This window comes from Tachypleus tridentatus, chromosome 2 (assembly GCF_004210375.1).
Source record: "Tachypleus tridentatus isolate NWPU-2018 chromosome 2, ASM421037v1, whole genome shotgun sequence".
Classification (NCBI taxonomy): Eukaryota; Metazoa; Arthropoda; class Merostomata; order Xiphosura; family Limulidae; genus Tachypleus; species Tachypleus tridentatus.
Genome location: NC_134826.1, coordinates 68,230,725 through 68,254,946, shown reverse-complemented (window position 1 = coordinate 68,254,946; position 24,222 = coordinate 68,230,725). Strand labels below are relative to the sequence as shown.

General features: G+C 34.1%; 1 protein-coding gene across 2 annotated transcripts; it reads right to left on the bottom strand.

The window, feature by feature from the left end:
• On the bottom strand, nucleotides 1-23,107 carry LOC143244119 (sodium- and chloride-dependent GABA transporter 1-like). 2 transcript variants are annotated; one of them, XM_076488229.1, is made up of 12 exons: nucleotides 22,656-23,107; nucleotides 19,593-19,724; nucleotides 18,116-18,350; nucleotides 14,174-14,306; nucleotides 13,523-13,657; nucleotides 12,816-12,919; nucleotides 8,448-8,685; nucleotides 7,491-7,622; nucleotides 5,735-5,837; nucleotides 5,169-5,269; nucleotides 4,746-4,916; nucleotides 1-2,837 (listed from the first exon to the last, which is right to left on the bottom strand). In XM_076488229.1, the coding sequence occupies exons 1-12, from the start codon at nucleotides 22,972-22,974 to the stop codon at nucleotides 2,697-2,699; spliced, it is 1,944 nt and encodes a 647-aa protein (XP_076344344.1). In that variant the 5' UTR covers nucleotides 22,975-23,107; the 3' UTR covers nucleotides 1-2,696. The 2 variants fall into 2 exon arrangements, with proteins under 2 accessions (XP_076344344.1, XP_076344345.1); XM_076488230.1 differs by lacking the exon at nucleotides 7,491-7,622.
• Between the last annotated feature and the right edge of the window lie 1,115 nt (nucleotides 23,108-24,222).

Sequence of the window (24,222 nt, the reverse complement as noted above, 5' to 3'; positions counted from 1 at the left end):
TGCCGCTTTCTTATTTATTCATAGCTTTGTTATATACACACTGTAAGCATAATGACATATATAAATATACATCCATTAAGTAGTAGTTATTTCTATTTCACAGTATATGTACAATTAAACTCAAAACTAGAAAACTGTTTGATAGTCAGGCGTTTAACGTTTTAATTATATCCATCAATACTGTATTAAAGAAAAACACCATAGGTCTAAAACCCCAGTACAATGTAACAGTACAACAGATACCTAGATATTTTTTAACTATGCAACAGAAATCATACAAAATCTAGTGGCTAGTTCTAATGAAAGAAAACCCATCTTATGATCTAAGACTTAGGGATATTTTTTCTCATTATAAAAATTAAACTCAAAAGTAACATAACAATTGGGAAGCAAATATTCTCTAGAAACCACCATGAAACTTTTTTTATTTTTGGTTTCTCAGCAACTTATGAGTTACATATTACTTAAGTGATGGAATTGTCAGTACTGGTCCTGAACATTATGATATTGGGTAGTGGGTGGAATTGTCAATAGCTGTAGAAACACATTTGATTTTTTTTACAAGTAAGTTTAATAGTTCGTGTAAAATGTAAAACAGGGAAATTCAGCTCTCTCAGTGTTTTCAAACAGTTTCAGAAAATTACAATTCAAAAGGATTTAATAAAGAATATTAAACTCACAATAGGTGGATTATCGAAATTATTATTTGTTTTTTAAATTGAAGTAATGAGTAAACAATAAATTATGATGTATGTTACTAATGAGGGAAAAAAAAGATTTGTTTAACTTTGTTCTTGCAAAATTTCTCGCAAAGCTACACAAGGATACTAGCTGATATTACTTAGTGCAAACTGTTAGGATACCACTCTCTAATCAATGACTGGGATTTGACGGTCATTCTTATAGCACAACCACCACTGCCGCAAAGTTCAGAGGGTGCTTATGTAACAACGGAATGAGAACACTGAACCTCCACACTTACAGTCAGAGCATGATTTAGTTCACTGGGAGCAAACTGTTTTCAGTCTCAGCCAAAATATTTTGTATGCTTAAGCAAAACTACACCACACTTATGAAATAGTATTATAACATTAATACATTTATATTTAGGAACTGGAATTTAGAACATTTAAAACATTTCACCTATAAACGTATGACTGTTACTTGCTTCTGACAATGAAGATTTATGCCAGCATTATTATAAAAGGATATATATATATATATATATTCATGGGTCAGGTATACTATAAACACAGTTCAACAATACTTACCATAAAAGCTTACGAACCACACACACAAATCAAACAATCATTTGATTTTACTTTTTGTAATTGCAAAATTTGATTTGTGAAATAGTACTAGCCAACATCATCAAGCTGTGACTATGTAGGATAAAATGTTAAAATGCCTGAATCACATTGAAAACACAAAACAAACTGCAATCAGATGTTTTCATTGAAATTCAAACATTTAACCTACATCGAATATACTAAGCTGGCTGAACCTCTCGAAATAGTATTGTGAACTATAACCATTCTTTAAACTTACCTGTAATTCGAGTTTAAAAATTTATTAAAGTATGAACATTTAGCTAAGTTTCAAAAAGTAATTTTGAATTAGTAAGCAAAAAATAACGAACATCGATTCTCCAATTCTTCATGATGGATTTAAGATGAAAGAAATTCATATAGTAGTTTAGAAAGCGTATAAATTATATCGTCCTTATTTATCTTATATATTTTTAATTATTCTCTTCACTCTTTACACCCTCCGCCCAGTGGCTCAGGAATAAGTCTACGTGCTGAATAATCCTAACTATCGAGTTTCGATAACCCATTATGTAGCTTTGCGCTTAGCAACATATCAAAATGTTGTCTAAAGAAAACATACCTACATGCTTCAGCAAACAAATCAAATGTTAGGGCTTTAACTGTTTTTATTTAAACACTTTTGCGAAGATTAATAATATCTCGTTTTTAGTTAAGATAGCAAAATACTAATTTGTTTTAATTACTTTCTTTCGTAATGTTAGAAGAAAAAAACTACAGCTTGCTAATCACAAAACACGTTTTGTTTTTTCAATTGATCTTATTTGTTCTCTATTTTACATAAAAAAGAACAGAATGCCAACGGTCTTAACCAAGCATTAATCGAAAATATAAACTTAATCATACAAAAAAAAAGAGAGAGAGAGAGAAAGCCTACATTAAAAAGTGACTGTGAAAAACTTTTTGGCTCGTTACCTTCAATTAGGCTTACGCACTAGAAGGAAAATAATATCAACACAACACTCCAACAATTTCCACTATTTGGTGTTATTATCTTACCAATGTACGGGCTAAAGCTACACACATAAGGTATGTTCTCCAGGCCTATTAAGTCGAGAAACTGTTAGATAAGTAAAACATTTCGTGAGAATTTCGTTTTTTAAAAAAGAAATACCGAAATTGATCCATTAATTTAATAAAAAAATCAAAACAGTATTCATAAAAAGAAACAACTAGGCAAACATAACTTAGCTGAATCTACCTCGACCAATAAATATCTAAAAAATACGTACGTTAGTTTATAAAATTGAACATTTCTAGAAATAACTCTTGTTATACATTTTACATCTGTGTACAAATGTCCACACAACAATACAAGTAATCTAGGCTTCGTTGACAGCAATGAAAAGATAGCGCCTTCGAGCGCGTTTAAATGTCAGTAAACAATTTAGCATCTTTAGTCTTATAAACAACAGCATCAAGGACCCCGTCGTTTTCACTGTTTTCATTGAAGATTACTTCTCTTTCGCAAGTTGATACCATGACTGGATTCAATCCTTTTCTCAATCGCTAAAATAATAGGGTAAACATGAACTTATTATTAGATCTATTTCTTACCAATGTTTTGTTGCTATGCTCAAAAGGGGTTTTGAAAATTTTGACAGGTTAAGACTGATAAAATTAATCAGGGTAAGACTATTAAAGTTAACCGGGCTAAAACCATTTTCATAATACAAAGGAAACAAAAACATTAAATACTGAATTTCTGTTCAAATACATAAATAAACGTTTTGGTCATAAATAGTTTATTTTGTGGAGACATTCATTTCTACATAATAAGTTTTAAAATTATCGGAAAATAATTATTAATCGTCAAACAATTACTGGTTTTATATGTCACTTAAATAAAATGTAACCCAGCGAATTCAGATCTTTAAGATAAACAATACTTCTTGGTCGAATGTTGAAAGTACAATCGTAACAGAATTAAATAACTCAGTATTACAGTACTAAGAGATAAAATATTATTTCAAATATAAACAAAACACTTAAAATAATTTCTGTGGAAAATTAGTTTTTACGGAGTTTAAAACAAACAGCGTTTTATCAAACTAATTACATTGGAGGAATGTTATTAAAAACCGGTTACTCCAACTTTCAGTTCACTAGCTATGTACATAAAATAAAAAAATAATTATGGAAAGGCTGAGCGGGGAGACAAATGCTATGGTAATGCCAACCCTTTATCATGACAAAATACACAGTGGTAGTTTTTTTTTTTAATTTCGCACAAAGCTACTCGAGGGCTATCTGTGTTAGCCGTCCCTAATTTTGCAGTGTAAGACTAAAGGGAAGGCACCTAGTCATCACCACCCACCGCCAACTTTTGGGCTACTCTTTTACCAACGAATAGTGGGATTGACCGTCACATTATAAAGCCCCACGGCTGAAAGGGCGAGCATGTTTGGCGCGACGGGGATGCGAACCCGCGACCCTCAAATTACGAGTCACACGCCTTAACACGCTTGGCCATGCCGGGCCCACAGTGGTAGAATTTAGCATATATTGTAATTGGCCGACATCCAACCAATATGAAATTGTCACCTCATAACTGACGTTAGAAGTACAGGCATTCATTCAATGCCCAATAATAATAGTATGTATGTACATATGTATGTATTCATTCGTAACTTCTAGGACTGAAACACCGCGAGATTAGCGTTGTTACATAAAATCTTGGATGTTAAAGAAAACTCCTACAAATATTGTCGAAAGTATCTTTATTATAGTAGAAGCTCTATGCAGAACTTTGAAAAGTTTACTTGAAATTCAAATTATTAATAACTGAGGCGAGCAAGGTAGAAAACTCCCAACAGTTAAGTATTTCAATGTATGTTCTTTACGAGACAGAAATACACCCACACGACCATAACTCATCACGTAGATATTTGTTTCCAGGAAGACTGTGATACCAGACCTGCAGTAATTGTGGTGAAACAATAAATGGTAAAAAGGTCGACAGAACAATCGTAATTACGTCTTGATACGAAAAAAATATAAGAAACAATATTCTTGAAACATACAGGTTTAGGCAAAAATTTAAAAGGTGAACAAATAGTTGAGTGAATTGTAGGGAGAAAAATAGAATATTTTGAACAGTGTTCGAAAAACTGTATATTAGCATGTAGATAAGGTGTAAACTAACAGAAAAGTGCAAATGCATTGTAGAGCTAATTCATTTTAATTTCGTATTTTCTCCGAAAATGTTTTATATCATTAATAAGTTTACCAATCAGCTGTTTTATACTCCTTGTTTGTGACTCCCGTGTGTGTATCGTTTGTCTACTTCCATCATTATTACCATACGTTGTTTTTCCTTAGTTTTATCAACAACAGAACGGCTTACCCTTTCTATAGACATTACTCACTGAATAATAGAACAACTGTTGTCGTTTGGTTACCAGTAAACTAACTTACGGTTTTTAGGGTCCCTGACGACTTCATGAGATAATAGATAGCATAACAAGGAATCCAAATAATTGCAGCCAAGGACATTCCCCAGCCTAACAGCTCCCCCCACCAGGGATACTTGTAAGTATTAGCATAGGTCACGCCTTCATACTTCAACACAGAAAACAAGAAGATCCCCTGCAATAGAGAAAATATGAAACTAATTTTTATCTAAGAATGATGGTAGTAAAAAAATTACTGTTTAATACCGATATAAACTGTGTGACGATAATGAACTGAGAATAGTTACTTTTTCTCATTTTCAATTATTTTTAAAGGTTTTATTGAAAAAGTGAATGCAGACGTACGTGGAAGTTCAAGTAAATTATAATGTATTATGTGAGAAACTGTTATACGTAATGAAGGGTATGATAAAATCAGAAAACTCACTACAATGACAACAGGTGCCGCTACCATCCAACTAAAGGTAAAATAGTAGTTTGGATAAAATCCAGTCATGTCTTGTATGTTGAGACAAATTTGTTTTGCACCTGAATGGAAAAAATGCATAATTTTTTTTAAAGTCGACATATTTTATTGCGTTTTATAATTGCAGAAGTCAACTAAAATTTGCATTCTTAAGATTTTTTTAATTTTTAAATTATCTAAATTCCTTATAAATAATGCTCATTCTGTAGGCCTAAGGTTAATGAGGTAGTCATTAGCAAGTTAGTACAATTGACTAAATATTAAAAACATGACCAAAAATATACGAGTAACTTTCTAGAGAAGACGAAAGTAAAAACGTTAAGTTAGTGAGGCAGAAGACCAGGCAACTAGCTTGTTAATACTCTGTTTTGTTACAACGTTAATTTTAAATTCGGATAAATATATAATAAAACGTGGCGAAATAACACGCTGAAAAATTATGAACGATTTAGCTGTTAAAAACAAACTTTAATGATAAATTAGATTGCTTTAACAGACCAAGTGAATGGAAGTAAAAACAGGCGTACCGTAAATCCAAGCAAATCCAACGATCTCAAAGAAAACGACAGTTAATAAGGTCACACCACTTGCTGAAAAATCATCCATTAGCTGAAATAAGTACTGTCCTCCCTGTGAACAAACATAACCCATCAATAAGTATTGTCTTCACTGTGAAAAAACATAACCCACCAGTCGTTATAGTAAGCCATAAGCTATATTGTCCTCTCCGTAAACAAACATAACCCATCAATAAGTACTCTCCTACCTGTAAACAAACACAACCCATCAACAAGTACTATCTTCCCTGTAAAAAACAAAACCCATTAAGTATTGTCCTTCCTGTAAACAAACACAACCCATCAACAGGTACTGTCTTCCCTGTAAACAAACACAACCCATCAACAAGTATTGTTCTCCCTCTAAACAAACACAAAACATCAACAAGTATTGTCCTCTCTGTAAACAAACACAACCTATCAACACGTATTGTCCTCACTGTGAAACACAACCCATCAGTCGTATCATAAGCCATAAGTCATAATGTCTTCCCTGTAAACAAACATAATCCACCAACCATACTATCCTCCGTGTAAACAAACGTAAACTATACTATGCTTCCCGTACACAAGCATAAACCATACTTTACACCCTGTAAATAAACATAAGCCATCAGCCAAACTTTCTTTCTTGTAAACAAACAGAAAATGCCCTTTCAGCTGTACTACTCTCCCTGTAAATAATGCCAACACAAATCATCAGTCACACTGCCCTCCCTGTAAACAAGCACATTACCGCTCTCAAATGTATATTTAATCTATACAGAATAAGAACACTTTCGTTTCTCAGATATAGCCTCCAAAAGAACAAAACCTTTTAACATATTACTACAGTAATAGTAAAATTAAATTAATACTAACTTGCCAGTACACACACACACATATAAATTCTGAAACGCGTATCTCAAAATACTTTAACTTATTAATATTTTGCATATTTACATCCCACCAACCAAACTGTCTTTCCCGTACACAAACACAACCCATCAGTGTATTTGTTGTGCATGGTTTGTGCTTTACTTATTTTTCAATAAAAATGTCTCTTCTTACTAAAAGCTAGCGCAAATAGCCCTCGAGTAGCTTTGAGCGAAATTCAAAACAAACAAACAAACTAAAAGCTAACTTCTTCAACTCCGATCATGAAGAACTAACGTAACGATTTCCTTGTTTTTGAATTTCGCGCAATGCTACATGAGGGCTATCTGCGCTAGCCGTCCTTAATTTAGCAGTGTAAGACTAGAGGGAAGGGAGCTAGTCATCACCGCCCACCGCCAACTCTTGGGCTACTCTGTTACCACCGAACAGTAGGATTAATTGTCACATTATAACGCACCCACGGCTGAAAGGACGAGCATGTTTGGTGTGACGGGGATTCAAACCCGCGACCCACAGATTACAATTAGGACGCCTTAACCACCTGGCCATGCTGTGGCCGAACATAACGAATTGTCGTAATCTAAAATTATCGATGCTCAACAGAAATTGAATTGTCAATTCAATGTTTTTAGTTTTTCTATTCTGATTCATACCGCCTTTTGTCCGTCCACTTCTCCTGATGAATAATGTTAGATAGCTGTATTTTTCTTAGACCCAGTGTACTACTATATCAAAGCGTATAAAGCAAAATCGATATTTATCATCCTTAGAATGCTGTCAATAGAAATAACATTATCAAATCCAAATTATAATCTAACTTAAACAAGGATTACAGGATATTGTAACAAACCTGAGTAACAAGAGGAATTCCCAGAAGAAACTGGAAAACAACAACAAGAAAAGTAAAAATTTTGCGACGTGGTCGAAGTGCATTCGGAAATTCATCAACTACTCCTGTGACAAAGGCCTCCACTGTACAAAACTGGAAGTGGAATATTAGTTACATTTGTATTCATACGCAAAATCTAAGTCAAAGGTCGTTGGTTTGAAGTAAACTCTACATTAAAAATACGATTGGTTTAACACAGAACCTAAATAAAACACAAGACTTTTACAATTAATCTACATAAAATATACGAGTCATTCAAAGTAAAGCCTAAATGAATAAAACATTCAATTGTTTTGACACAGAATCTAAATAAAACGTAAGATCTTTCACAGCAAGTGATCTAAATAAACATACGAGTTATTCAAAATAAAGCCTAAATAAATAAAACATTCATTCGTGTTGACATAGAACCTAAATAACATTTATTTTTATTTTTAATTTCATATGGAATTTCACAAAAGTCTGATTCTGTTCAAATATTATCGAATATGAGGTTTACATTTTGTTTACACAGTCGTTAAAACACTCCATCTAACATGTCACAAAAAATAAGATCTCCCTGCCTTCAGTGGCTCAGTGTTAAGTCTGATAATGTAACAGAGACAATATTTCCCTACTGGTAATTTCCCGTGAACAATCAAACATTTGTAGTTGATTATGTAACACCTAAAATATGGTTAAATATTGTTTGAAATTTACAACACTTTATTAACTAAGGTTTACAGCAAATTACACTTAATTTTGTTTTATAATTTGTGCAATACTGTTATCCATTTTTGTGAAACAAATTATGTGATATATTGGTTACCATAATTATAAGAAATGCTTCACTTTACATAAAATTTAGTTATAATAACTTACTTAGTCTATTTTCTTTTCAATATATTTTCGTTATATCAGAAATAAATTAATAATTACTTGGCTATCGGTACCCAATACTATTAACATCAGAAAGAAAAGAACTGCCCACAACGGAGCCAGTGGAAGTCTGACAACGACTTCTGGGTATGCTAAAAAGGCCAGTCCAGGGCCAGATCGGGCCACCTCTGAGACGTCCTTGTGCTGGACGTGTGCCATGTGGCCGAGGACGGAAAATATCACAAGACCGGAGAACAGACTGGTCCCACTACTAATACAGCATACAATAAGTGAGTCCCTGAAAAAACAAAGTCATTTCAATGCTCTATATCAAGTATACAGTGACAAGTAAGTCAATTAAAAACAATTTATTATTTCGTTTAATTAGTAGAAAAATCGTGTCTGTAATGTTGTGGACAAAATAAACCTGAATAACAAGTAATAACATCCAGTTTTTGTAAATGATAACACCAGTGGAAACAAGAAAATATATTCAACAACTCGATATTTTAATATCCTATTTGTAAGAGTTCTAAGCATTGATGTAATAATCTCTTGTCAGCATTCAGAAAAACTGATATATTATTCGCAACCAGCTTTCCCTGTCTACAAGGAAAGGATAACGAAACTGAAGTTAGTGTTAACCAAACACTGTCAGCTTTCCCTGTCTACAAGGAAAGGATAACGAAACTGAAGTTAGTGTTAACCAAACACTGTGTCTGTTATTTCAGCAGAAACCTCTTTTCGTCTAATGTTTCAAGCATTTGTAAGACAGGTTTTAATAACTGATAAGATATATACACCTCAAGATAAAGTAATTATTATGCTGCCCATCGATAACCAAACACTGCTTTCAAGGATCTTCTAATAATCCTAGTAAAATATGGTTGAAGTTGTTTTCACACAAAAAATAGCCAAAAGGTGGCGTATTAAATACTTTCAGTGAATCCCCTGTTGGTTTATTTCAGTAGTATTTGATCATATTGTTTTCCTAATACTGTTTATCTCCCAATGGAACATCGGTAATTTTTCTGATTTACAACGCTAATATGAGCGGTTCGATTCCTTCTGGTGTCCACAGCAAATAGCCCGATGAAGCTTTGCCATAAAAAAACGCACATTACCTAATACTTTTGGCAGATGTTTAGGAATGGCAACAGACGGTTGTTGGAATGTTGAGCAGTGTTGTGGTGTGTTTATTTTATCAATTATTAAAAGCTGTTTACGTCTAAGCCACATATCTATTTATTATACATATTATTAGTGAATTCGTAATTTTTATACAAAACAACAAAGTCTGTGATATTCGATACTATATAATAACAATAACGTTTTACATAAGTATAAGACCTCCAATCTGGCCATTTTTGAAAATGTTGCTATTTCAACAGTTACCGTGCGTTTATATCGCGATTTAGGTCTTGTTAACCTCGGAGGGTCAGGTTCTCTTTAACCTCTTCCTTCCCCTGCATTTATTTATTTACAATTGTACAATATTTTGTTAATTATTACATGTGGATCAGAGTTTACTCTACATATGTACTCTTACTCCATCCATCCTGGGTCATGTCCATGTATCATAATTAAGAGAATATTTAATATATCGACATTTTCGCTTTCATTCGTTATTATATTAGAGTCACATATATCGCAAGTAGTTCCAGTAGTCAAACATATTTGCATCAGGAGTTTTATAAACGACAGAATTATAATACTTAAAATGCTAGTGGAATTCATCTACATTTCATTTACCTATTTTGCTGCCAAAAATATTGACAAACTCAACAATGAGTTCTGTGAATGTTGGGATAGCAAAGCAAAACCATTTTCTACTCATTATAAAGTTTTCTTTAGTTGATGGGTGTATCGCCCTAACTGAAGAATTAATTCGTGTGCTGGAACAACAAAAGTTTTCGTAAGGTATAAAAGATTGTTTAGTTTTTGTAGTGAATATTTTATGATAGTTTTTATTTTGTTCAAAACAAGAGAATTAGAAGCAATTATTTTAAAGTAAATATTATGACTAATTTAGTTACATAACTCGGTAAGAGTCGTAAGTTGTGTTTATAACTTATTGATGCCGAGATTATAGAACGTTGCGTGAAATTTATTGGTTTAGAGCAGTGGTTCCCAACCTTTTTTATGCCCCGCACCCCTAAAAAAAATTTAATATGTTCTCGCACCCCTCACAGTAATTTTTGATTATATAGGACAGTACCCTTAATATAAACAAAAAAAAAATAACTGAAATGTTATCTCGCACCCCTGGTTGGGAACCACTGGTGTAGAGTATGGTTTTTAAACTATGCTTCGCCATAGTTACTTGGCCTCCGTGAGGAAATTTTAAAACGTTAATAAGTGGGTTATCTTTTAAACGTATTTTGCTATTTAAATGAAGTGAATGTTACGATGCAGGGTAACGCATTTCAAAGCTCAAAGTAAAATGGAAGCATTTCAATGTAAGCTAAAAGCCTAGCATGGCCAAGCACGTAAGGCGTGCGACTCGTAATCCGAGGGTCGCGGGTTCGCGCCCGCGTCGCGCTAAACATGCTCGCCCTCCCAGCCGTGGGGGCGTATAATGTGACGGTCAATCCCACTATTCGTTGGTAAAAGAGTAGCCCAAAAGTTGGCGGTGGGTGGTGATGACTAGCTGCCTTCCCTCTAGTCTTACACTGCTAAATTAGGGACGGCTAGCACAGATAGCCCTCGAGTAGCTTTGTGCGAAATTCCAAAACAAACAAGAAAGCTAAAACCTTGGAGTTTTAGTCAAAAACTTGACTGCCTCGAAAATCTCAGTGATTTTTTTTTACTTATGAATGAAATTTCTTTAAGTGAAGATGCAAAAGTTTCACTTCTTGCAGCACATATCTGATTTGTGTACAACTATTGGTAAGTACTTCCCTCCTCGTTTAGGAAAATTACTGTGGGTTCAAAATTCCTTTGTTTACTCTACAAATACCAACGATTTGTCTTTGAAAGAGGAATAGCAGCTTATAGAAATTTCAACTGCTTACACCCTTAAAACAAAAATTCAACAGAAAGAAATTACACAATTTTGGATTCAAATGGCCATGTAATACCCTGAAATAAGTAAGCCAGCTTTGAAAATTTTGATGCGTTAACTAACAACATATCTTTGTGAGCAAACATTTTCACTGTACACAGCTATAGAGACCAAATTTAGAAACAGGCTAATTATTGAAAATGATTTGCGCTTACAGGTAATAACCTTAACTCCAAATATTGAACTACTTTGTGAATAAAAGCAAGCCCATCCGAGCTACTAATAAATATATAAGTATACTGTACTTTTACTGATAATAAATATATAAGTATACTGTACTTTTACTGATAATAAATATATAAGTATACTGTACTTTTACTGATAATAAATATATAAGTATACTGTACTTTTACTGATAATAAATATATAAGTATACTGTACTTTTACTGATAATAAATATATAAGTATACTGTACTTTTACTGATAATAATTTTACAAGCAGAAAATTTCGAAGAAGTAAGCAGAGGGAAAAAGAAAAAATCATTAAATATTGTTATTTTTAATAAATTTATATTGTAAAGGTAAACTTTATTTGGTGCTAGTGACCGATTGTTTCTATTTTTAGCGTATTTTTTAAATTAAGGCTCCAGAATGTTTTTTCTTTCTGATGTGAAGCTCTGCAGGTTTAAAACGTTTGGGAACGCCTGGTGTAGAGGATACAGCAAGAAGACACTTAAATGATAAAAATGTAAGTAGCTTGAAACGAGCAGGAAAAGTAGACAGACAACGACAGAGCAGACAAGAAAAAAGGTAAAGTCGCTTAAGAAATACTTAAGCCACCCACCACCAGCTCTTGGGCTACTCTTTTACCAACGAATAGTGGGATTGACCGTAACATTATAACACCCCCCAGCTTAAACGGCGAACATGTTTGATGTGACAGGGATTCAAACCCGTGACCCTCAGACCTTTACGGAAAAAAGGAAATTACAATAGTAAGTATTGGGACACGTAAATACATATTTCTTAGTGCGTATATTTTCTTAAGTAGAACACCATGTATTATTTTACTACAGTATATTTCTGAAGTATGTATGTAAATATACTGCTAAACATATATACATGTATGTATGTACTTGTATGTGTATGCATAGATACCTTAATACAAGAAACTCAAATCTGGAAAATCCCCAAACCAGCCTGTCTGATAACACAAGCTTGCTGGATGAGGGGTCTTATACCTGTACAACATTACAGCCACAATGTCTTATAATACCTGACAACATTACAGCCACAATGTCTTGTAATGCCTGTACAACATTACAACCACAATGTCTTATACTATCTTCTAAATTTTATTTTGGCGAATACGATTTTCTTTAAACATTGTAACAGAATAAGTTGCTACAAACTGTTGACTTTACCTGTGAAAATTATGATGGTACTTGTTATAGCTTCCAAGAGCAACATTTGCACCAATACCAATTCCATACGAAAATAGAACCTGGGTTCCTGCTTTCACCCACACCTGAAAAAGAACACAGAATTCGATCGTCAGGTTAAACGGTAAAACATAAGTTTCGCTTTAATACAAATAAAAATAATTTTCTTGGAACATTATCTTTAGACCAATAAAACCGATTTCTATCTGAAGGAAATCCTATTTTATTCAAGATGACAGACATAGATTTCTAGATGTAAGCTTGAGAGCTAGAAAGGGCGAATTTTTAGTTGGATCCCTGCAAGGGACATTGCAAACACTCCACTATGCACAGTCTTGTATTTAATTAATTGAGAGACAAGAGGCAGTGAAGTATCGAACTTATGTTCGCTGTCCGTAGAGGTCGTTTAGTGTTATTTTATTAATTGTTTCGTGAATAACTCCAATATTACATATAGGTTACGTTTAAAATATTCTAGTAATGATACGCCCAACAATGTGTATGTGTAAACGCGAACAACAAATAAACAATTTTAGAGTATTATTATTATTAAATTATTAGGTTTTGGTAATTTAAAACGCAGACAAAATATTTGCTTTGGCAATCAACAATGTAACACAAATGTACTTATTGTTGTATACATCAGTCAAACGTTTAACAAAGTAGAAGTCAAGCCTAGTTATTCCTACCTGCGGATCGGTAAGTTTATCAAACTCCGGTTTGACGTAGTATATTATTCCTTTCGAAGCTCCTTCTAGTGTTATTCCACGACCAAACAACACTAGCAAAAGGACGTATGGAAATAAAGCAGTGAACCAGATAATCTGCAGATACGGCGAGGAAATAAAAACCTAATTATTTTAAATTAAAAACAATGAAGTAGTAAGAACATTGTTATATATTAGAAATTATATTGTCTATTAAAACAATAAAATAATATGAATATTTTTCTTTTATGTTAAAACGACAAATTAATACGACAAATTTTATTTTGTGTTAAGAAAAGAGAAACTAAAAATATTTTTGTTCCATATTAACAAATACAAAGTAACAAGATGTTTTGTATTAGAAAGGATAAGGTTATAAGAAAATGGCTATTTTTGTAGTAGAATGGGTAAAATGTCATTGTTTTAACATTCTATACATTACACATAAAGGAATAATAACATTGATATTAATAAAACGATTTGTCGTTTCTTTTGATATTGTATGTAAGTCGGTAGCTAGCCATGAAGTGAGCTGAAATATTCAACTGTTAATAGCCTAGCCCTACTCTCCTTCACTAGTACCTTGACAAACACCGAGTCTGTTGGTATGCTACAACGTCCGTTAAGCCTTACCTTCCCGCTCTGGTGCAGCCCTCTCCAGATCACCATGTAGACCAAAACCCAAGCCAGCAGCAACAACAGAACCAGTTCCATTCTCACGCTACCTATATCGTCAATTCCAGCAGTTAAGCCTAACACCTGGTTACTGAAAGTATTACAAAACGTTAAACAAGCTCGTGGAGATAACCCCTAGAAAGTATATTTACGAATTTGAGCTTATATCACCTGTATTATTATAACAGTTTTTAAACATACCAAACTTCTAGTGTTCTCTTAGATACATGTCTACACACAAAGATGCCAAGAAATTGTTTGCGTAATTTATAATACAAATATAATGTTAATAATAAAAAAACGCGCGAAAGCCTAATTGTATTACATACACTAACTAATTTCTAAATATTAAATTTACAACATAAGTAGGTATGAAGAAACAGAGAACAGATGGATTATGGTAGTTAGTTAAACTGGTAACGAAATATTGAGCTAGTTAATGAATATACAAAATATGTACAAACCAACCAATGGACATAGTGGGTGTAGAAGATGTATGTACAAACCAACCAGTGGACATGGTGTAGAAGATGTATGTACAAACCAACCAGTGGACATGGTGTAGAAGATGTATGTACAAACCAACCAGTGGGCAAAGTGGGTGTAGAAGATTTATGTACAAACCAACCAGTGGACATAATGGATGTACAGGGTGTTCGAAAAGTCACTGTGCAGTTTTGTAATCAGCATTCATTCAGTCTATTTCAAGCCAGCAACTGATAGCGGTGTTAAGAAACAAAATAAGAAGGATCCAAGTGGACATAATAGGTGTAGAAGATGCATGTACAAAACAGCCAATGGATATAGTGGACGTAGAAGATGTATGTACAAACCAACCAGTGGACATAGTGGACGTAGAAGATGTATGTACAAAACAGCCAATGGATATAGTGGACGTAGAAGATGTATGTACAAACCAACCAGTGGATATAGTGGATGTAGAAGATGTATGTAGAAACCAACCAGTGGACATAGTGGACGTAGAAGATGTATGTACAAACCAGCCAATGGATATAGTGGGTGTAGAAGATGTATGTAGAAACCAACCAGTGGACATAGTGGGTGTAGAAGATGTATGTAGAAACCAGCCAATGGTATAGTATGTGCATACAAACCAGGAATTACGAAGATGGACATCGTGATGCGTGGACAAAACCGTTAATAGAAGGATGAGTGGCGGATGTATGAAAAAGCCAGCCAAGGTGATGAAGGTGAAAAAACAAAACAGATACCAGCAGTAGGTGGAAGAAAGAACAGTTTTTGGAGTAAATTCATAAATGTTGAAAATAAAAGTATCACTTAACATAAACATGAAGAAGAGAGATAATAAACTAAGAATCAGTTGAGTGGATGATGAACAAATCATGATGAATCGATGAAAGATAGAAATGATAAGTAAATAAAACATAATTTGAAGACCAGATGAAATAAGTTTAAAATATACATACAAGTCCATGTCATGATCTGATTTCTGGTCATCAGCCCAGATGCGTCGATGGTAATGTTAGACAGGCGTACAGTGCCTTGCAAAAGTATTTTAACTCAACCAGTAATGTAAACAAAACATACAAATTTCCCAGGGGTGAATATTTTTGCAAAGTATTGTAGGTTAGATAACTTGATAGTAAGGTTAGGATAGTTTAGTTATGTCAATATATGAGTAAGGAAGTATATTATGGTAATATAATAATAGGTAGGTAATCGACATTCTATAAGATTATTATTGATGATGGAACACAGCACGTGTTTCAACGTAATAATAGTCATATTTGAAGAAGACAAACTGATTATTTGATAGATTGTTTAGGCAATGAGTATTCATGATGATGAAACTTTGTTAGAATGGACGGCAACTGCCTGTTGTGGAGACACACGTGTAGAGGACGACGTTTCAGTGACCTGAAGACGAAAGGCAGAAGACTTTCAAAACATCGTCCTCTACATTTACGTCTCCACAACAGGCAGTTGCTGTCCATTCTAAAAAAGTTTCATCATCAAGACAAACCAATGTTCTGTCGAAACATGTAGTAGATTTCATCATTAATAAAACTTCCTTATCAATTGTTGTTCGCTTACCTATCATTAGATATATCGATGGTAATGCGAAGTTAGAGTTGTTAGATATGTTGATGGTAATGTGAAGTTAGAGTTGTGTTAGGTATGTTTATGGTAATGTGAGGTTAGAGTTGTATTAGCTATGTCGATGGTAATGTGAGGTTAGAGTTGTGTTAGCTATGTCGATGGTAATGTGAGGTTAGAGTTGTGTTAGGTATGTCGATGGTAATGTGAGGTTAGAGTTGTGTTAGGTATGTCGATAGTAATGTGAGGTTAGAGTTGTGTTAGGTATGTCGATAGTAATGTGAGGTTAGAGTTGTGTTAGGTATGTCGATGGTAATGTGAAGTTAGAGTTGTGTTAGCTATGTTGATGGTAGTGTGAAGTTAGAGTTGTGTTAGGTATGTTTATGGTAATGTGAGGTTAGAGTTGTGTTAGCTATGTTGATGGTAATGTAAGGTTAGAGTTGTGTTAAGTATGTTTATGGTAATGTGAGGTTAGAGTTGTGTTAGGTATGTCGATGGTAATGTGAGGTTAGAGTTGTGTTAGCTATGTCGATGGTAATGTGAGGTTAGAGTTGTGTTAGGTATGTCGATGGTAATGTGAGGTTAGAGTTGTGTTAGGTATGTCGATGGTAATGTGAGGTTAGAGTTGTGTTAGGTATGTCGATAGCAACGTGAGTTTAGAGTTGTGCCAGGTATGTCGATAGTAATGTGAGGTTAGAATTGTGTTAGCTATGTCGATGGTGGTGTGAAGTTAGAGTTGTGTTAGGTATGTCGATGGTAATGTGAGGTTAGAGTTGTGTTAGGTATGTCGATGGTAATGTGAGGTTAGAACTGTGTTTAGCTATGTCGATGGTAATGTGAGGTTAGAGTTGTGTTAGCTATGTCGATGGTAATGTGAGGTTAGAGTTGTGTTAGGTATGTCGATGGTAATGTGAGGTTAGAGTTGTGTTAGGTATGTCGATGGTAATGTGAGGTTAGAGTTGTGTTAGGTATGTCGATGGTAATGTGAGGTTAGAGTTGTGTTAGGTATGTCGATGGTAATGTGAGGTTAGAGTTGTGTTAGCTATGTCGATGGTAATGTGAGGTTAGAGTTGTGTTAGCTATGTCGATGGTAATGTGAGGTTAGAGTTGTGTTAGGTATGTCGATGCTAATGTGAGGTTAGAGTTGTGTTAGGTATGTATTAATAAGGTTAGTAATGTGAGGTTAGAGTTGTGTTAGGTATGTCGATGGTAATGTGAGGTTAGAGTTGTGTTAGCTATGTCGATGCTAATGTGAGGTTAGAGTTGTGTTAGGTATGTATTAATAAGGTTAGTAATTTGAGGTTAGAGTTGTGTTAGGTATGTATTAATAAGGTTAGTAATGTGAGTTTAGAGTTGTGTTAGGTATGTCGATGGTAATGTGAGGTTAGAGTTGTGTTAGCTATGTCGATGGTAATGTGAGGTTAGAGTTGTGTTAGCTATGTCGATAGTACGAGTTGTAATATTATGACGTTTTTATTTCCTTCTTAAACAAACAACACAACACCATAAAGAACGGTTGTCCATTAGGAACACCAAATGATAGGACGATTTGACGAACTGGTTTATAGGTGGGGGAGCAACTCGTTTAATGGAAGGTGTGAGAGAAAGGGACAGTATGATGAAACTGATCACTGATGACCAGTCTAAAAACACCAACTGAAAGTTATACGACTTGTTTAAACATACAGTCGCTCCAGTCGTCCGTTAGTAACACTTGTACATAAAAATACTATCATGAGATGAAGAGAATAGTCCAATACGGAATCATATAATTGAAGAGATCGTTTAATAAATGCTTCTGTCAGAAGTTTCTTCACTCACTCCCAATATTCCTTGGCAGGAGAGACTGTTTCGTTGAGGGTCAGGTTTCTGGCTGCCAGTTTCGTTATGTTGTCTCCTACAGCGAAGCAGTTTTTTGAGTTCCAGACATTTCCACATCTTTCCCACGGTAGGTGTCGCTGAAACGAGTTGATCAGATAGTAGAGAGTGTAAGCAATGAGAACAATGTAGTAGATGTTACATAACCCGATCATGGTCATGGAAGCAAAACCAATACCTAAACAGAAAGGAAAGCATAGTGCAGTCATTCCGGAAATCCATTGTTTTTACAGTTAAAAGGCTCTTAACAATGTTATATTTAGCTATTTTATAGATATACAATTACGAATGATGCATTTCTTTCGAATTTTAAGAACATACAATTCCAATTCATAGTTATAATATAAATGAAAACTTCTAAAGTTGTTTTGTTATTGGAAAGAATAGAGGCTTTTCATACTTCTTTCCAAAGTATTGTATTACCACTTAGTAAAGTATTGATTTACGATTTGTCTTACCACTTAATAAAGTATTGGTTTAACATTTAATAAAGCTTTCCACTGAGTTGCGAAATCACCTGTCACTTATTAGTGTATTGTCCTGTTACAGGGAAAGGGTCAACCTTTGAAAATTGCCACTCTTCCAAAGTCCGAAATACCTTAATTTAATGTACAAAGAAGTAATCCGATGTGGCGACATGTAGACATAACATTCTTTTATCATTGGTTAATTAAAGGATAGCAGTGCCTTTCTTAACGTGTGAAACACGGTAAACCAAACCGCGAACAAAACTGAAACCTTATATCTGTTTTAATTACAACGTCAATACAACAGAAGCTTAGCTACTACCAAAATACGTAAGGAGAGAACAAACATCACCTCTTCACGATACTTAAAACATAATTGTAATGATACATGTCATAGTTTGAATGATGTAGATTCACGACAATAACAAAATACAAGGACGCCCCCTGTAGTAGAATAAATATATGTATATATATCTATTTTATTACGAATATTTGTGTACATTCAAATACTATGGGCTTCCTGTGAGGATATATTACGTCATTAATAAGGTTAACTTTGTCTGGAATAAAACGCTGGTTTTCAAAACCACCAGGTGTGCTAATTATATATGTGTGGTTACACATCTCTTTGTCCTTATATACATGTGCGTGTGTGTGTTTTTATATTTTTATATACATATATGTATATATATGTGCGAGTGTTTTGTCACGAGTGCCTAAAATCCATCAAGCTTCAAGTTAGGAACTTATTAATATCAACACCTTTACACCGGAATCTTAGAAGATATAAACAGTTTAACTTCAGCATGTTTATACGATGAGGTTAAAGGTTAGAGACCAGTTCTTCTGGTCGATCTATGTCTCAACTTTCACGATAAACAACGAATTATATATTGATATATTTTATGAAACAACGCAAGTTGTGAACGTCGAAGATGGAAAACATATCCTACCTTTTAGTACGGGTACTAAGTTCCATATTGCAATTCCTCCCGTACTCATGTACTGACCAATGGACACTTCCATTATAAACAGCGGTATTCCACAAAAAATGATGCTTAGAAAATACGGTAAGAGAAAAGCTCCTGAAAAACAGCACAAAACTAGAAATATGTATTTTAGGTCAATAAATAAAATACTGGTAAGATGTATTCTAGGTTACTAAATAAATAATACATTATTAAGATGTACTGTGGGTCAATAAATAAACAAAACACTAATAATATGTATTCTATGTCAATAGATAAAACACTAGTAAGATGTATTCTAGGATAATAACTAAATAACACGTTAGTAAATTACTTTAGGCCGATAAATAAAAAAAAAACACTAGTAAGATGTATTCTATGTCAACAGATAAACAAAACACTAGTAAGATGTATTCTAGGTTAATAAATAAATAACACATTAGTAAGATGTACTTTAGGTTAATAAATAAACAAAACACTAGTAAGATGTATTCTATGTCAATAGATAAAACACAAGTAAGATGTATTCTAGGATAATAACTAAATAACACGTTAGTAGAATTACTTTAGGCCAATAAATAAAAAAAAAACACTAGTAAGATGTATTTTAGGTCAATAAATAAACAAAACACTGGTAAGATGTATTTCAGGTTAATAAATAAACAAAACACTAGTAAGATGTATTCCAGGTTAATAACCAAATAACACATTAGTAAGATGTACTTTAGGCCAATAAATAAATAAAACACCAGTAAGATATATTTTAGGTCAATAAGTAAACAAAACACTGGTAAGATGTATTCTAGGTTAATAAATAAATAACACTTTAGTAAGGTGTACTTTAAGTTAATAAATAAACAAAATAGTAGTAAGATGGTTTTAGGTCAATAAATAACACATTAGTAAGATGTGCTGTAGACCAATAAATAAACAAAACACTAGGAAGATGTGTTTTATGTCAATAAATAAATGCAAAGTATCAATATTTTTGTAGCAACAATATGTAACCCATGAGTCTTAGGACTTCCATTTCTTTATTTAAAAACAGAGACGTGTTTCGACACCAGAAAGTTTTTAATGTTCTTTGTTTCCTTGTAGTGGAAGCCCTCGTCTTATGTTGAGAATAATATGTAAACTTAGAATAAAATATTGAACCCATACTCGTAATTAGCAGCCTGTTTCAAAAATTATCTCGGTCAAAAATCTTATACAAAAATTGATATTTTTAAATTTAAAAATTAGTCCCTAATTATTCATCATCTATTGAATAACCCCCGAAAGTAAGCCCGGCAAAAGTAATATGAGCACGTTTCTGTTCTCGACATCAAGAACTACGCGTGTGCGTTTCAAACACAACAAAAATATTCACGCTATTAGTATATTTTTATATGCCGTGGACAACAATAAAATCCTGGTAGAAAATACTACATTCAGACGTTAGATACAATGAACGTTCCTTGTCACGACATACTTTTCATGGACCCGTGGTCCCAGCATGGCCAGGTGGTTAAGGCACTTGACTTGTAGCCTGAGGGTTGCGGGTTCAAATCCCCGTCACACTGCACATGCTCGCCCTTTCAGCCGTGGGGGCGTCATAATGTCACAGTCAATCCTACTGTTCATTGGTAAAAGAGTAGCCCACGAGTTGGCGGTGGGTGGTGATGACTAGCTGCCTTCCCTCTAGTCTTCTAAATTAGGGACGGCTGACGCAGATAACCCTTGTGTACCGTTGTACGAAATTCAAAACAAACCAAACCAGGTCCCGTGTTTTGGGGCTTCGAAACTAATGTTTGCAAACTACTGCTAATATTGTTAGAACCACGTTACTAATAGCTAAGGTTTTATGAAAAGAGTTTATATTGAACGATATCAAACATATTCTTACCTGATATAAGTTTGTCAGATATATCCTTATCTAGCATAAAATCCATAATTATAATATTATCCTAATATAATTGACAAATAAATCTTTATTCGAATGTTGTTGGTAACCATCACTTTATCATAGACACCTAGTTTTATTTATTTATTTTTATATGAATTCGGTTTGTAAGTGTTCATCTTTGTATATAAAAACGACTAGTTCCAAACTTACAGCTAAATAAATGGTATCACATCAACGTTTCGGATGAAGCTATCACCAGGATGTATGAACCATCCACAAACTCGAAGTTGGGAAGAAAGAAAATGTAACTGAAAGGTCATACTACAACAATGTTGTATCAGCAACAATACAGTGAACACAACAATGGACTGGCTGCTTTCACAAAGATATTAAACTGCAGTTTGTTTGTTATAAAAACAACGTTAATTCTACACGTGATTTTTTTCGTGGATATTTATCTAATTCAAGAGTAGAGAAAGTAAAAGTAACAATTCATACTTGACTTAATGTTTCACACAAACGGTTGCTGTAGTTAATATTTTTATTACAAGTTAATCAAAACAAACTACCAACATAAACACAACCAGATCGGTGGTTACCATTAACTTCAGATCAAATTACCTACATAAACACAACCAGATCGGTGTTACCATCAACTTCTGATCAAATTACCTAGATAAACACAACAAGGTCGGTGGTCATCATGAACTTCTGCCCCTTACTAAAGATTAACCTAGTAACTAATATAAATATAGTTTAACATGTAGTTCTAACTATAAAACAGTATATTTGGACTCATCTGTTAGATACTCTCGGTGACAGTGACATTTGTAGTCCACACCTAAACAAAATTTCCTGTTTTCTGTCTACAGAATGATGTAAAACTGAGAAATCTATAGTTAGATATTTTTGATAAGTTTAAATTTCAAAACAATTTTGTTATAGTTATGATGTATAATGCGGCAAAAAAGAAAAATGAAATACGTCGAGAAAAATAAGGGAAAATCCTTCTGTGGTCAGGGCAGGGATCTAACTCTGGATTTTCACAAGACAAAGGTAGGAAAAGAAAAACACTTCCTGACCTGACTGATTTAACTAGATAGGTGTAATTTACTCTCCTAAAAACGTAAATCGCGTTAAGCCTAACAGAACCAAGATGTTACCTCCTCCATTCTCATAACACAAATAAGGGAAACGCCAGACGTTTCCTAGTCCGACAGCATAGTTAAGACAACCAAAGATGAATCCTAGTTGTCCTGTGCTCCACGTTCCCCTCTCGGGTAGCTCCCCTTCGTGTTCAGAAGTCTCCATCTCTCCGCCATCGTAATCGATAATTTTCCCTTCATCCGCAGACGATTTCGTCGTCGCATCAACACTATTGAGGGGAACGACGTGAATGTTTTCTTCGTCCGCGCGTGATTTATCTCTTGGTCTTCCAAAGACATTCTTCAAATTCTGCCAGAGCGAATCAAACCTTTCCATTCTGGTTTAAGAACAGGCTGTATTTTGATTAATTCTTATAGAGAACAGATAGCTTATTAGCCGGAATAAATGTGTTGCACCCTCTCCACTCGAGTAATGGCTGATACGAAACTGATGCAACCTAACAACCCACTGAAATAACGAGCGAGTGCGCGCGCCACGAGCGAATACGATGAAAGGACTTCACACTCGATATATCCTTACGTAGCCACCTGAAAGCACCAACCCGCGCGATCTGTGTGTTGTGAAATGTTGAACCCACATAGTTATGGCTTCCCACGAGCACGACGAAGCTCTGCAGTACAGAGTTTAGTAAGGTCACCCAGACTATGGATGCATAAGACTTATTAAGATGTTAACATAACTTTTTGTGTACTACACTTTACTTGGTGACATATTTTCACGTCTCGTGACAAGTTTTAGTATTTCGAAATTTATTACTAGAGAAAAGGTTAGTTTGAGTCAAACATGGATTTCAACTTACATTTATTTTCATAATAATGTTTACGTGTCCAAAATATCATTACTTACATATTGTACGTATAATTTCATTACTTGTGTAATATGCCAATAATGGCATTGCCTATCTACCTTACCTTTAGTGTTATTATTTAGATATGGTACCAGTAATACCATAACTAAGAGGCTAAACACGTAATTTCAATACTTGAGAACCAAAATCATATACCTATGTATATATATACTGTAGAGAACTTCCAAACAGATGCCATCTGTAAAACCTTTACACCTGTGTAAGATTAAAAGAGGGATATCTGTGCTAGCCGTCCCAAATTAAGCAGTGAGAGACTACAGGGAAAATAGTTAGTCATCCCCACCCACCGTCAATTCTTGGGCTACTCTTTTACCAACGACTAGGGATTGACTGTCAAATTATATCGCCTCCACGGCTGAAAGTGCAAGCACGTTCGATGGGACGGGGTTCGAAATTACGATCTTCAGATTGCGTGTCGAGCAACCCAACCATCTGGCCCTTTCAGTTCGTTTCCAACCATCTGGTCCTTTTTTTGTTTAACTGCATACAGATGCTATCCGTCGAAGCTTCCACACCAACGTTACCTGCCTACATTGCTCTATTTTCCCGTCTAGAATCCATCTTCAATATTTGTCACTGCTCACGTACAGATATAGCAGCGTTGATTTTTCTACTGTGTATATTAATATATAAAATTACATAATAAATGAAAAATATAACGTGCTGAAGAAATATTAATTAAACCACAAATCAAG